At 35.0% G+C, this 15,223-nt stretch overlaps 1 protein-coding gene across 1 annotated transcript in view; it reads right to left on the bottom strand.

Annotated features, from left to right (window-relative positions):
• The window catches only part of SLC38A6 (solute carrier family 38 member 6), a 58,106-nt gene that overhangs the window by 19,363 nt on the left and 23,520 nt on the right, over positions 1-15,223 (bottom strand). Inside the window, exon 6 of the mRNA XM_046647518.1 lies at positions 7,940-8,018. Within this exon, the coding sequence (XP_046503474.1) occupies positions 7,940-8,018 (79 nt within the window). The remainder of the gene's footprint in view (positions 1-7,939; positions 8,019-15,223) is intronic.

Raw genomic sequence — 15,223 nt, 5'->3', positions numbered from 1 at the left:
GAATCAGTAATCAAAAACCTCCCCAAAAAGAAAAGCCCAGGACCGGATGGTTTTACTAGAGAATTCTACCAAATGTTTAAAGAAGAATTAACACCAATCCTTCTCAAACTCTTCCAAAAAACTCAAGAGAAGCGAATACTTCCAAACTCATTTTATAAGGCCAGTATTACCCTAACACCAAAGTCACAAAAGGACACTACAAAAAAAGAAAACTACAGACCAACATCTCTGATGAATATAGATGTAAGAATTCTCAACAAAATATTAGCAAACTGAATTCAACAGCACGTTAAAAGGATCATACACCATGATCAAGTGGGATTTATCTCTGGGATGCAAGAATGGTTCAACATCTGCAAATCAATAAATGTGATACAGCACATTAATAAAATGAAAGATAAAAATCATATGATCATCCCAAGAGATGCTGAAAAAGCATTTGATAAAATTCAATATCCTTTCATGATAAAAACCCTCAAGAAAGTGTGTACAGAAGGAACATACCTCACCATAATAAAGGCCGTATACAACAAACCCACAGCTAACATCATATTCAACGGTGAAAGGTTGGAAGCTTTTTCTCTAAGATCAGGAACAAGACAAGGGTGCCCACTTTCACCATGCATTCAACATAGTACCAAAAGTCCTAGCTAGGACAATCAGAAAAGATAAAGAAATAAAAGGCATCCAAATTGGAAAGAAAGAAGTAAATCTGTCTTTATTTGCAGATCATATGATCTTACATATAGAAAATCCTGAAGACTCAAACAAAAAACTGTTCAAATTAATCAACAAATTCAGTAAAGTTGCAGGATACAAAATCAACATACAGAAATCAGTTGCATTTCTATACATGAAAAACAAAATATCTGAAAAAGAAATAAAGAAAACGATGTCACCCACAATAGCAACAAAAACAATAAAATACTTAGGAATAAATTTAACCAAGAAAGTGAAAGAGCTGTACACTGAAAACTACAAGACTTTGATGAAAGAAATTGAAGAAGACACAAACAAATGGAAAGATATCCCGTCCATGTTCATGGATCGGAAGAATTAACTGTTAAAATGTCCATACCACCTAAAGCCATCTATAGATTTAATGCAATCCCTATCAAGACTCCAATAACATTTTTTACAGAAATAGAACAAACAATCCTAAAATTTGTATGGAACCACAAAAGATCATGAATAGCCAAAGTAACTCTGAGAAAGAAAGCAAAGCTAGAGGTATCACACCTTCTGATTTCAAACTATTCTACAAAGCTATAGTAATCAGAACAGTTTAGTACTAGTATAAAAATAGACCAATGGAACAGAATAGAGAGCCCAGAAACAATACCCCCACCCCCATATACAGTCAACTAATATTTGACAAAGGAGCCAAGAATAGTCAATGGGGAAAGAAGTCTCCTCAATAAATGGCACTGGAAAACCTAGATAACCACATGTAGAAAAATGAAATTGGACTCCTATTTTACACCACTCACAAAAATTAACTTGAAATGGATTAGAGACTTAAATGTAAGACCTGAAACCACAAAACTCCTAAAAGAAAACATATGGAAAAATCTCCTTGACACTGGTCTTGGCAACAATTTTTTGAATATGATACCAAAAGCACAAGCAACTCAAGTAAAAATAAGTGGGACTACATTAAACTAAAAAGCTTCTGCACAGCAAAAGAAACAACAAAATGAAAGGGCAATCTACAGAATGGGAGAAAATATTTGGAAACTATATTATCTGATAAAGGGTTAATATCCAAAATATATAAAGAACTCATACCACTCAATAACAAAAAATCAAACTATCTGATTTAAAAAAGGGCAGAGGAAATGAATAGACATTTTTCCAGAGAAGACATATGAATGGACAACAGGTAAATGAAAAGATGCTCAACATCACTATTCACCAGGGAAATACAAATTAAAACCACAATGAGATATCACCTCACACTTGTTAGTATGGGTATTATCAAAAAGACAAGAGATAAGTATTGACAAGAATGTGGAGGGGCCCGCCCGGCCCCGTGGCCGAGTGGTTAAGTTCACACGCTGTGCTTCGGGGGCCCAGGGTTTTGCTGGTTCGAATCCTGGGCGTGGACATGGCACCGCTCATCGGTCCATGCTGAGGCAGCATCCCACATGCCACAACTAGAAGGACCCACAACTAAAAATACACAACTATGTACTGGGGGAGCTTTAAGAGAAAAAGGAAAAATAAAATCTTAAAAAAAAAAAAAAAGAATGTGGAGGAAAGGGAACCCTTGTGCACTGTTGGTGGGAATGTGAACTGATTCAGCCACCATGGAAAACAGTACGGAGGTTCCTCAAAAAATTAAAAATAGAACTACCCTATGATCCAGCAATCCCAATCTGGGCATATATCCAAGGGAAATTAAAACAAGATATCTGCACTCACATGTTTACTGCAGCATTATTCCAATAGCCAAGATATGGAAACAGCCTAAGTGTCTGTCAGTGGGTGAATGGATAAAGAAGATGTGGTACATTATTCAGCCATGAGAAAAAAGGAAATTCTGCCATTTGTGACAATATGGACAGACCTTGAGGGCATTATGCTAAGTGAGATATGTCAGACAAAGACAAACACTGTATATCACTTACATGTGGAATCTAAAAAAGTCAAACTCATAGAACTTAGTAGAATGGTGGTTACCAGGGGCTAGGAGTGGGGGAACTGAGGAGACGTTGGCCAATAGTACAAACTTGCAGTTAGAGGAGGAATAAGTTCTGAGGATCTAATGCACAGCGTTGTGATTATAGTTAACAATACTGTATTATATACTTGAAAGTTGCTAAGAGACTAGATCTTAAATGTTCTCACAGCAAAAAAGAAATGATAATTATGTGACATGATGGAGGTGTTAACACTATGGTGGCAATCATATTGCAACATATAAGTGTATCAAATCAACACATTACACACCTTAAACTTATACAATGTTATGCCAATTATATCTCAATTAAAAAAAAAAAAAAAAAGACAGGGTTTTCCTCCACATGAGTTTCAACTCCTGGCTTCTAACATGGAGTTTATGATTTACTGTGTCTCTTTTACACCTGGCTCATGAGGAAGTCCTTTCTAATGCATCTGTAATGGGTACTATTGGGTGCTGACAACTTCCTCTTGAACAGAAGAGAGAAGGAGCAGCAGCAGAAATAGCACCATGATCACACGTTTCCCTTCTCCACCCTAATTCACGTCTTTAGGAAATGCATGTGCCAGAAACTAAAACCTATGCACAAGTATTTCTAGCTCTAAAGGACCTGAAGCTGCATTTGCACATGCCCCTCAATTCCTGGTATGCAAGAGGTCCTAAGAGAGGACGCACATTAAAAATACAAAATGATACTTGGCATGTTCATCTTCTAGTCATTCTTGAGAACGTATCAAAATAGGAACTTCAAAATATCTCATTGAGGAACACCTGGCAACTAAATTTCTGAAGCTGGCAAAAAGCCCAGGGCTCTATGCCTGAAATCTCCCTCCTTCTGGGACCCAGTATCAGACCAGACAGTTGCAGTGCCAGGAGAAAAAAGGCCCAAAGGAGCCCCAGAGCAGATTCCATCTGTTAGTTCTGCTGTCCCTGCTGTCATGAAGGTAGACTTGTGCAAAGGGAGCACGTTAATCCTCAGGACCAAAGACTCTTCTCTTGCAAAAGAATAAGAGAACACTTTGAAACCCTTAACTTAAAACTTGTACTATTATATTATACTTTATAACTTTATTCTATTTCAGGTCATAGTTCATTCATGTCCATAGAAGCCACATGACTGCGCAAAGCACTAAACTGTAGGTCTGAAAATAACCTCACCTCCTCCCAGCAGTAACTCAGAATCAGAGTTATGGAATATTAGAGCTAGAAGAGGCTGCAGAGATCATCTGGCTCAACAACTTCATTTTATATGTCTGGAAAGTCAGGAAAAGGATGATGATTATCTTAGTGACAGAAGCAATGGAAACACTCGCTACTCTTGAATAGTAATGGTGAGGTTATGGTATTTTGCAGATACTGCCTCATTTATTTCAAGATTGTGCTTTCTTTACACTCTCCCCTTCAAAGGACTGAACTTTAATTTCCTAATATAAAAAGAACTTTATTGCAAAATATAATTTCTTTATCCCTGGCTTGGCTACTGGTTATTACTAATAATTTCCTATGCTTATTTATTATGTTAATAAAGCTGATTGTAAATACAATGCTTTTCTTTAACATTCCTCAACAATAAAGACAATACAGCAATGCACAGTAAAGTTAGTTTAGATTTCATGTGCATGTCACAGTCGACTGAACTGTTTGGCAATGGATATTTTCCAAAGAACAGAAATGATTAAACTTACAAAATAAAACCTCAGCCTGAGAAATACAAACCAGTTAAAAGAAATTTTAAAAAGCATATACTGAATAAACATATTTTATAAGTCAAGATTTTAGAGCAATATACTAACCTTAAATTTTTTCCTAAGGGGTGGGAAAAAGAATCACCTAACAGAATCCCTGTTTTCCTACTGCAATCTAAATACATTCTCTTTTCGCTAAAAGAATTAGAGTGAAAAGTTTTATACTTCCTAGAAAACTTGTTTGATTGATCTGTGGATTTAATCCTATATGATAAAAATGTTCCAAGTATGAAATATAGAGTATAAATCCTTAGCTGTATTGTAAATGCATTGGCATGCAGATGTTTTTTTCCATATTTTAATGAAAACCAGATTTATTTATAAGTTGCTTTAATTTCATTCTCAAATACAATAGAACAAGAGTATCATATGTTCTGAATTAGGATCTCACTCACATCCCATATCAATTATGTAACTCAAATGCAAGACAACTTAATTGTGTCAATCATATTCCCCTGACAAGATCATTAAATGTTAACAGAGAGCTTCCAACTTTTAACAGCCATAGATTTTTAAAATATATGTTATTCTATGAAAAATATAGATGCCTCATAAAAGTTTGGTATAAGTATTATAGCTTCTGACTTCTAACAGTAATTTTTGAAATTACAATATTATGAACATAAAGTTTCTTTTTGGTATCGTCTTTATAAAGGTTTATATTTCACAAAGGTACATCAAAGCCCACATATAACCCAGAAAATAAGCACGCGTGAAAGATCTTAACTGCAATTTACTGCAAATCAAACCCTAAAACAAAAGCATATCAATATCATATTGATCCCATAGAAGAAATATTATGTTAGAAATAAACTGCCCTAGATAGTTAAGTCAATCACCATAACATTTGTTTCTTAATTATTTGACAGCACTAAACTTTAAAGACTAATGTTTTATCTGCATTCTAACCAATTAATAATTAGTCGCTTATTAATGTTTTTCAAAACTTCAAAATCCAAAATAAGAGAATATATATTAATTTAAAACAAGATGAGGCTGCTAAAAAGATGTGCAATTTTAAAACATCATAAAAGAGAATGCAAACTGGCCACACTATTTTTAAGCATACAGTTTTAAAAATCCATTTCTTTTTTAAGATTGGCACCTGAGCTAACATCTGTTGCCAATCTTTTTTCTTCTTCTTCTTCTCCCCAAAGGCCCCCAGTACATAGTTGTATATTCTAGTTGTAGGTCCTTCTGGCTCCACTATGTGGGACGCCACCTCAGCACGGCTTGATGAGCAGTGCTAGGTCTGCAACTAGGATCCAAACCAGCGAAACCCTGTGCTGCTGAAGTGAAGTGCGTGAACTTAACCACTTGGCCATGGGGCCAGCCTCTAAAAATCCATTTCTGACACGTAAAAACATTTTAATCGATTTTTTACTAATATGAGTAAGATGGGAGTTAATTTTTATTTATTTAAAGAAACCAGAAAAAAACCCCAATAAAGTAAATGGCAATTGGTTTAAAATGAAGCTATGATAAAAGTTTTAATAACAGTTCTGTCACATACCACCTTAATTATTTCTAAAATTTTATATGTATTTTTAGCCCTCCTCTTTCCATAAAGACATATGACAATAAAAAAAAAATGTAAATAGAAATCACCAAATTCAGGGCTAAGAAAAAGGAAAACACATGTAACAACTATTAGTATTAACATAGCTTATGCAATACATTCAAATTTGACTCTGAACTTCCCAACAGGGCAAAGAGAGAAAAACCATCTTTAATACAGTTATTATTATCGGAATTTCTTAATTCTCCACAATTACACTATGCCATCAGCTTACAAAAGCATGTGTATGTATAATATCTTATTTGACCATCTCAACAACTTTGTTAAGAAGGCAATACTAGTACTCCCACTATGCTAAGAAACCTAAGGCTCAGAATTAACTTTTATAGCCAAAAGAAGTTAATTTCCTGAGGTTACTGAATATGAAATGGGTAGAAAGCATGTCTCCTTACTCTTAGTCTAACCTTCTTTATTCTACCTCATATTGCCTTGAGTTCTTAGCCTTAAATTATAAAAGAAATTTATCACATAGAATTTTTTGAGTAATAGAAGTTGTCCTCAATATTTTTACAGCAAATGCCAAAGTGAATTTCACATAGCTATTTCTTACAGCAATTGTTTATCAAACTAACAGTTAAACTAAAACTTAAAAGTAGATAAAGCTGTGGATAAAACAAGGAAGTTGTGAGCATCAAATGTGGTCATGAATGTGGAAATCTTGTAAACTGTAAATTACTATACAAAGGCACAATATCTGCTGATGATGAAAAATCATTAAAGACGTCTAGCTACCTTTTTTCAACCGCAGTTTCTTGATGGTTCCTATTCAGATCTAACGTACATCATACTTTCCTTACAAATATGTATTTGCAGTTGTCTAAGTAGAATTCTTTAATGGAAGCCAAGTTGTAAAAGGTAAAAACCAAATTTTGAAAACTTGCCCTGCAACCCAGAACAAGTTCAAATGTTGGAGCAAAACAACCAAATATTTAAATCTAGAAGTCCAACAGGTTTTTGTGTTGTGGTTTAGAAATTATGTGAAATAATGTGATGACAATTAAAAGTATTCTGTCCTTTCAAGTTTATCCTTCTCAAAATTTCTTAATATATGTAGTGAAAAGTATAATTAATTTGTTTTTTTCCCCATAAAAAAAGATGAGTCAATAGTCTTTAGAACCTAGTATTTTTAAAATAAGGAGAAAGGAGGTATAATGTGGTTTAGTATTATTTATAATATTGTTAAGAAACAGGAAATGAAACAATTAAGTCCCTGCAATTAATTGATTGAGTGACTGATTGACTGCCGAAGAAGATTTGTCCTGAGCTAACATCTGTTGCCAATCTTCCTCTATTTTGTATGTGGGTCACCACCACAGCATGGCCACTGACAGAGGAGTAGTATAAGTCCACACCCAGGAACCCAACCCGGGCTGCCTAGGCAGAGTGCACCAAACTTAACTACTGGGCGACTGGGGCTGGCCTGATAATTTATTTTTTTAAATCATGCTTTCTAATAGGAATCTTATATAAGTATGGTTGTAACTTTATCACTATGATTTATCCTTATCACTATGGTTTGCTGAGAAGTGACAGCAGTATTATCCACTCCCCTCCATTGGTTAAACCTTTACTGTCAGTACTCTCAGCCCTCCTCCATTCCCAACCCCAATCCCCACCCCAATCCTTCATATCCTCAGAAATTTCTCCTGTACTCTTCTCCAAGAGCTAGCTCATACCTGTCCCGCCCTATCATACCACCGAAGAACGCAAAGGTTACACCTGGCACTTCAGAGGCATCACAGCACAGTACTGTGTACATAATGGATCATCAGTAAACGTCTACTGAGTGTCATCTTCTCTGTTACTACTCTGCCCCTGCCTAATTTGTAAGTCTCTTGAGGGCAGGGACTACGTTTTACTTCCCACTAGAGCTTAATAAATATTTATCGAGTTAATAAATGAATGGATACAATGTGAAATATTTTTTCTTACCTACTATAGTCTCCAGACAAAAATTCTGAAATAGCAGCAGGAAGCTCTGTTTTAATAATTAAAAGATAAGATGACATAGCTGAAAAAAGAATAAAAAGAGTTCCTATTAGAATCCTATAATTTTTAACCATTTAAAGAATAATCTATCCAAAACACAGATGTCCATTAGGGCTCTGACAACATGTGGAAGATTAACTGGTACTGCACTATCCTCAAAGATACGTATACACCAGAAGTGGAGAGAAGTAACTTTGTAGAGAAGAATAATTTGGTAAGTTCATTATCCTTTGTTTATCTCTCAAGTCCAAGGCAAACTATTTAAGTAAGAGAAAGAGTCTTGATTACAGGCCATTTATAAATGAAATTTTGTTTGAAGTTTTGCAAAATCTCACACATCATCACCCTTGTCAAAGGCACTAGAGTTTAGTTTAGCAACAAGTGATATAGAAACACAAGTCTAATAAGTACAGCTAATAATTTTGTTTGTTTGTTCTTTCTCACTAGAGAGAGATACCTCCCCCTAGAAGTCTCCCTCCCTGCCTCTGCCACCCCCCGCCCCTGCCCAACACACACACCTTATGGACACTCGCTATTACACAACCAAGACAAGACGCATGACTTACATTTTTAATTGTCCTCTAAAACAGGTTAAGAAAAGATTCAATGGAAGCCATTAAGTACATTAAAGGGACATATCTTACAACTTTTATTCCATTTTACTAACAGGGCTCATCTGTATTATGCAGTCAAAACCTGAAGCTAGTCATTATTTCTCAGATTTTACCTGACAGGATCCAAGAAATAACTAACTTTTACAGCATTTTAATAATGATCCTATTTCTGATGTAGCAATAAAAAAATCCTATAAACCTTCCACCACATACTAAGAAATGTTATAATATGATTACAGAATACAGAACTCACTTATATGTAAACACCTGAGTTTAAGCTTAAATGCTTAAATATATAGAAACCCAGATGATTTAGAGTCAGAACTTCAGTTTAACAGAGTAGTAATCTTTCTTTCCCCTAGAGATTAAGTATATATTAAAAAAGAGCCAACAAGAATATATCCATTAGGAGGGTACTATGTAAGAATGTTAATTTTATTACTTATTTATATTTCAAGAAACATTTCACTTTCTCCTTGGACCTACAAAAACTAAGAACGTAAATGAACGCCAAGTGTGAATGGCAAAAATCTGGGGAAAAATTAAGAGGCTCAAATAGTTTAAGAAAAGGAATGCATATTCCTCAATCAATATATTTAAAAGTAGCTGAACTTCTCCACAATTATTACAGTGCTGTGTGGGCGTTTAACCCTGGAGAAAAAAAGGATACATACCAGTTTGTGGATAAATTTATATGAAGACAGATAATACTCACACACACAAACACATACACTCTCAATTTTTTAGTAAAATAACATGTACCTATGGCAAATTAAAATTTAGAACAGTCAATAACCAGTGCTCTGTAATGAAAATGTACACATTTTCCGGTTCATGACTATTTCTTTTTCCCCAGCAGAAGTACAGTACATTTCTTCAAACCCTCTGTTAGTTATGGGGCGTTACAATTGATTGTATGTGAAAAGGTGTACTGTTCACACTCTCCTAAGGAAAAATGCTATCAATTTGGCACAGAATAGAAGGAAGGTTTAGATTAACCTCCTCCACTCAAGGATTTGGGGCCTTTGTTTATAATACTTTATCTATTCCAAAGAATCATACACATATGGTGTGATGATGAAAATCATGAACTGAATTTCCTGAGACTGGCCTAGAGCTACTTAAATATATCTTGCAAGGAAAAAAAAAAGATAAAAAGTACCTTTAAAACAAGGAACGCAGACTTCCTACACAATGTAGTTTATTATCTGCCCATCAGTCTTTCTTGCTTGGATTAATCCAACACCACATGCATTTCTAAAGTTTCAGACATTCATCTTTCAGTAATTTGCTATTATTTCTTTTAGATCTTTAGTTGTAAAAAGCTTCAATGAATATGAGATCATATTTCTTTCTAATATACAATCTGTCATTCTTCCCAGAATTTCTATTAGCCTCTGGCTAATCATCTGATCACTTTTATCCTCTGTTGTAGCCTTAACTCTTTAGTTTTTAAATGGGAGTCCTATTTCATTAGAGTCCAGTCGGAAGAATCATCACATTTCAAGAAATATGAACTCACTAACCATATGTATCTCTCTCAAAAAAAGATCTCAGTATACAAGATATGAATATAATAAAACATGTAAAATACTGCTTCTTAGAGAATGCTGGTGTCTGTTTTAAGAGCTACAAAACTACAGAGCTCATGATGGGGAAAAACTCCACTGACTAAGCAAGTAAAACAAAAGAAGACACTATTCTTTTCACTATCTAAATTATTTTTTCTTAACCACAAGTAAACTTTCATGCAAGGACTAGCACTTTAACCTATTACATATAATATAGAGAGGAAACAAAAAAAGATTACCAAATAGACACTGTTAGGAAATATATCTTAGAGTCACATAAAAAGAACAATCAGTTCAATAAAATAAGTTGGAAAAGTTTTAAAGATATAATATCAACAGGAGAGCTCAAATATCCACTGTTTTTAACCAAAAGGTTCACTAGATCAAATAGCTGCCTGTCACACCTTTTGTCTCATGTCTTCTATTAATAGCATAAGGAAGTGTTTAAAGACATCTTAGAGACAGGTCATAAGCAAGAATTTGTAAATGATTTTTGCTGACATCGATACATAGCACAGACTCCTAATACAACACACACCATGTTGTACTCTAAATTAATAGCTGTAACAGGGCCATCCATAAGAGCCATGGTCACAGTTAAGTGGTTCTGGCCTCCAAACCAGCAAAGCCAGAACTAGTACTAGAAGACATATCTTAATGACGGGTATTCAGCCACTACAAATCATTTAGTTTCACCACATTAACGAAACAGGTATTCTTTTCTCTTTCACTTTAAACATAGCTAATAGACCTCATGTAACAGAAACTGTGCTGGGAAGGAAATAAAAAATTCTGTCAACTTAATCAGAACACAGAAATTGAAAGTATTCTTTAAAAATCATGTGGAGAAGCAACTGTTATATTAAGAAATGACTAAAATAGGGTAAAATTTGATTAGGTAATAGCAAGTAGTAAGGTATTAATATTGGTTGATTTAATCGTAAAGAGAAACACATGAATTGGGAGCATGGCGGTTGAGGGGAGAAATGTCAGAAACAGAAAAGGGAAAGGGCTCTGTGGGAGAAGAACTATGAGGACAGCGAACATTTGGTGTTTTGGATGCCTGTTAGATGCTTGACAGTGTTCCAAGAGATTTACAAGTTATTTCCTCATTTCACCTTCACCACAAACCTGTGAGGTAGATATTATTTAGTTCACAGATGAAGAAATAGAGGCACAAAGAGTAACTTGCCCAAGCTAGCAATAGTAGAAATAGCTCGTCAGGCTTGAGAAATGTGCATTATTAACTACTATGCTATGGGAAAGTGAGGAAGAAATCCACCACAGCAAAGAAAAATAAGGAAAGTCTATCAAAAGGACCACTGCCCAGAATTACTCTTTTTTCACCAGCATTTAAACAACAAATTGCTTCTGAATGCTGAGTTTAACAGCTGGGTTCAAAGTAAATAATTTCTACAACACAGAACACTAATTAGAAGCTTTTAAAAACACTTATAATGTTCATTTCACTTTGAGTTGTACTTTCAATGTAATTCATTTCAAGTTTGTAGGTGGTGTGGCAAAGTGATTAGCCCAAGATTCCTCAGACAAGCGGAGGAGTTTCATGAAAGGACCCCCTGAATCTACCACTATGATTCTACTGCATTTACAGCTATGAGTGTAGTTCAGAAGAGAAAGTTTCCTATACTCACATATTTGAGATAGTAACATTACACCAAAATCTAAAAAAATTAAAACAAAAACCAATCTCTCTTCCCACAAATCCTGTACTGTTATGGACTATTTTTCTCAGAACTCCCTAAAAAAACAAAAAAAGACAAAACCTCAATTGGAGTTTGGGCCTAACAAGCCATTAGTTTACAAAAAGTAATTATCCCTTTTGCTAAATACTCAAAATACATATATGAAGATGAGATTACGGGACAGCTATTTTAAAGACAGAATTCGTTTTTAGCCCTTGGAGGAAGTTCAGCAACTTCTTAAAAGATCAGTCAGCCAGTCCTAAAGAGATGTGCCATGGGAGGAAATACAAGTTTGCCTTTCGTCTAAGAGAGATTCAATTTTACTTCAAACGTGTTTTTAGTCACTGATAGCAACTGGTTTACTACATTCAGTGTGTCTTATTAACTTGATGTTCCTACTAAACGTCCAGTACCAATGAAAGTCTGTTCCCACTCAAAACGGTACACAACACAACCTCTCCTTTTAAAATAGGACTTTTTAAAACTCTGAAAACAATGTCATTTCCCTAATTTGTGCACAAATGGATATTAAAATGTATGGAGAAATCCCCCCCCCCCCCAATAACCCCTGGAAAACATATATCTTCGTTTTATCATTTATCAAGATCTTAAATTCTGAATAAAAAGTGACCAGAATATTTACTACTCTAAAAATTATATAATTAAACTTAAATAAAAATTATTCCTAGGAAATACATTATATTCAAAATATTTTTGAAGTGACATTTTACCGGTAAATTTTGTCAAAGGGAGTACTTGTGAAAAAAATTCTCCTTCCAAATTTCCTCTCTCCCTCCTCTTCTAAGGCAGTGCTTTCTAGAATTTCTGGACAACACTGTTCAGGCTCAAAAAACCTGCAGTTTGACTACAGATGAGCTGACCAGCAGATGGCGCTGTAACAGCATGCCCAATCCTAGTTTCCCAGGAGACAATGTAAATTAGAATGTACGTCTAAAAGACTTCACTACCCAGCAAAAGAAAAAAAAAAAAGGAAGAAATTAAACCAAATAGATTCTATCTTATCTAAAATTAAACCATGAATTTGAAAAACTGATAATTTGAAACTTCTATAGTTCTCAACTGAAAATGATCTTATTTACACCTTTGTGTTTACGAGATTTAGAAATTGTGCTGCTGGAGTACACAAAAGGGCTGCTGAGTTTCGCTTAAAACTTACATTCCCAAATTAGGGTGTTGATCAGGGCAGCTAGTGTAAGCTTTGTGGGAACTGTATCAGACCGGAAAATCTGGGTCATTCTAGCAATTTTCAGGAGGTTTCAGTAAGACTACTATAATGTTTACAGTGCTCCTTTCACAATATGTAGCAGCGATTCGATCTTCAATCTCCTTTAAAGAATTGGGGGCTTTAAAGAACTAAGGAAAGAATATGCTATCCATAGTGTTCCTTCATATTTTATAAGAGCAAAATAAGGGGCCCCGCCCAGTGGCGCAGCAATTAAGTTCGCTGTTCCGCGTCTCAGCAGCCCGGGGTTGCCAGTTCGGATCCTGGGTGCGGACATGGCACTGCTTGGCACACCATGCTATGGTAGGCATCCCACATATGAAAAGTAGAGGAAGATGGGCACGGATGTTAGCTCAGGACCAGGCTTCCTCAGCAAAAAGAGGAGGACTGGCAGTAGTGAACTCAGGGCTGGTCTTCCTCAAAAAAAAAAAAAAAAGAGCAAAATAAGAAGTTAATATACTCCTAGGAGCCACTCACCTTTCTACCTTTTGAGTTGGGCAAGATACGAAACCAGAAAGAACATCAATTAACTTCACTTTACGATGTAAGAGTTAATAGGACTTTCTCTAGCTTGATTAATGATATGTGGGGTTTACTGCTTGATTTCTAGGGATATTTTTGCCTTCTGAGTGGTCAATCTCAGGAGTTCAAATGAGTGTGAAACTACTTACCTTGGGTTTTAGGAAATGAATCTCATAATGCAGCACAGTTAGAGAACTTTGTAGAAACTATCTATACTTTTTTGCTATTACAGTTCTTAATCCTTTTATTAGTAGTCCACTAAATTCAAACTCTCTAAGTCAGAGTTCTCTTCCCTGTAACTGCATTAAATATTACAACTTCCAGATACCTCTTTTCTGACTTTGTGTCCCAGTAGCAAGGACTCTCAGCTCTTGAGGAAATGGGCAGCTGGGGGCTATCTCTGGCTCTGGCCTATTTCAGGCCCCTAAATCATTAGCATTGGGAGGAGATCAGGAATCGCCTTGAAGAAGTATTTTACTATATGGCTCTCCATTTCCCAAAGACAAAGGTTTCTATAACTTTAGAATAAGAATGCTGAATTTAGTGAGTCACATTTTTTTTCTATTATAAAGTTTAGAGATTATTCAAAGACAGTGGATTTTTCCAATCGACTTGTTAGACCACATTAGTGACCTGTGACTAATACTTGGTACTGGATCTTGGGAAAAAAAGATTTTCTGTGAAGTTCTGATAGTAGATTCTTTCCTAAAATACGTTCACATATATTCAGTGGTCTTCTCTTCCCAGTTGATTAACTCTTTTTCCTCCTGAGGGAGTACTAAGCCAGGTCACTGGCTTTTCCTTCTTTCCCTCCTTCTCTTATTCCTTCCTTTATTCCTATAACAAATATTACTTACTAAATGCCTCCTATGTGCTAGGTACTAAGGACATAAATGAATGAGCAAATTACTTAGATTGATGGAATATGGAGATGTAGGTGATAAACTGGGTCTTCACTGGAAAGATCCATGTAACGAATATCAATCAAGAGCAATTCATGATCATTTTGTTTCTAAAGGTTTTTCTTCCATTTTTCTCATAGATTCACCAGAGGCATAGAATCCCAAGATAACTGAGAAATGTTTAAATGTTACAAAGAATACAAGAGTTAGGAAGCATTAATCTAAAACATAATTACCTAACTGAAAACAGATTTCAAAATATTTTGTCTATTTTACATAAATAAGATCTAACTTTCCCCAATACTTTCAACCTTTTAATTTTTATATAATTCTAAGCTACAAATCATGCTATGGGCTTTCAAGTTTCTTTCCATCATTTATATGGTATATAAAATTGTCTCTTTGAGGCAAAATCTTAGGCTTTTAAGTAGAATTTTTAAATTGTCTCATTCATTCAACAAATATTATTTATTGAGTTCCTCTACCAGAAACTAGATCAAGTTATGAAAACACATAGTTTCTGTCCCCAAGGAGTTTTTAAAATCCTCAACATTTAATCTTTTCACAGCTTTTCAAACATTTATTATATCATAGCAAAAGAAATAAAGGCTTTAGAAGCAGACAGGCAGAGCGAGGTTTGAGCTTTACTAAGGGGTAAAGGTGGTAAATGAG

Source organism: Equus quagga, chromosome 20 (genome assembly GCF_021613505.1).
Source record: "Equus quagga isolate Etosha38 chromosome 20, UCLA_HA_Equagga_1.0, whole genome shotgun sequence".
Lineage (NCBI taxonomy): Eukaryota > Metazoa > Chordata > Mammalia > Perissodactyla > Equidae > Equus > Equus quagga.
This window is presented reverse-complemented; position numbering and strand designations above follow the sequence as displayed.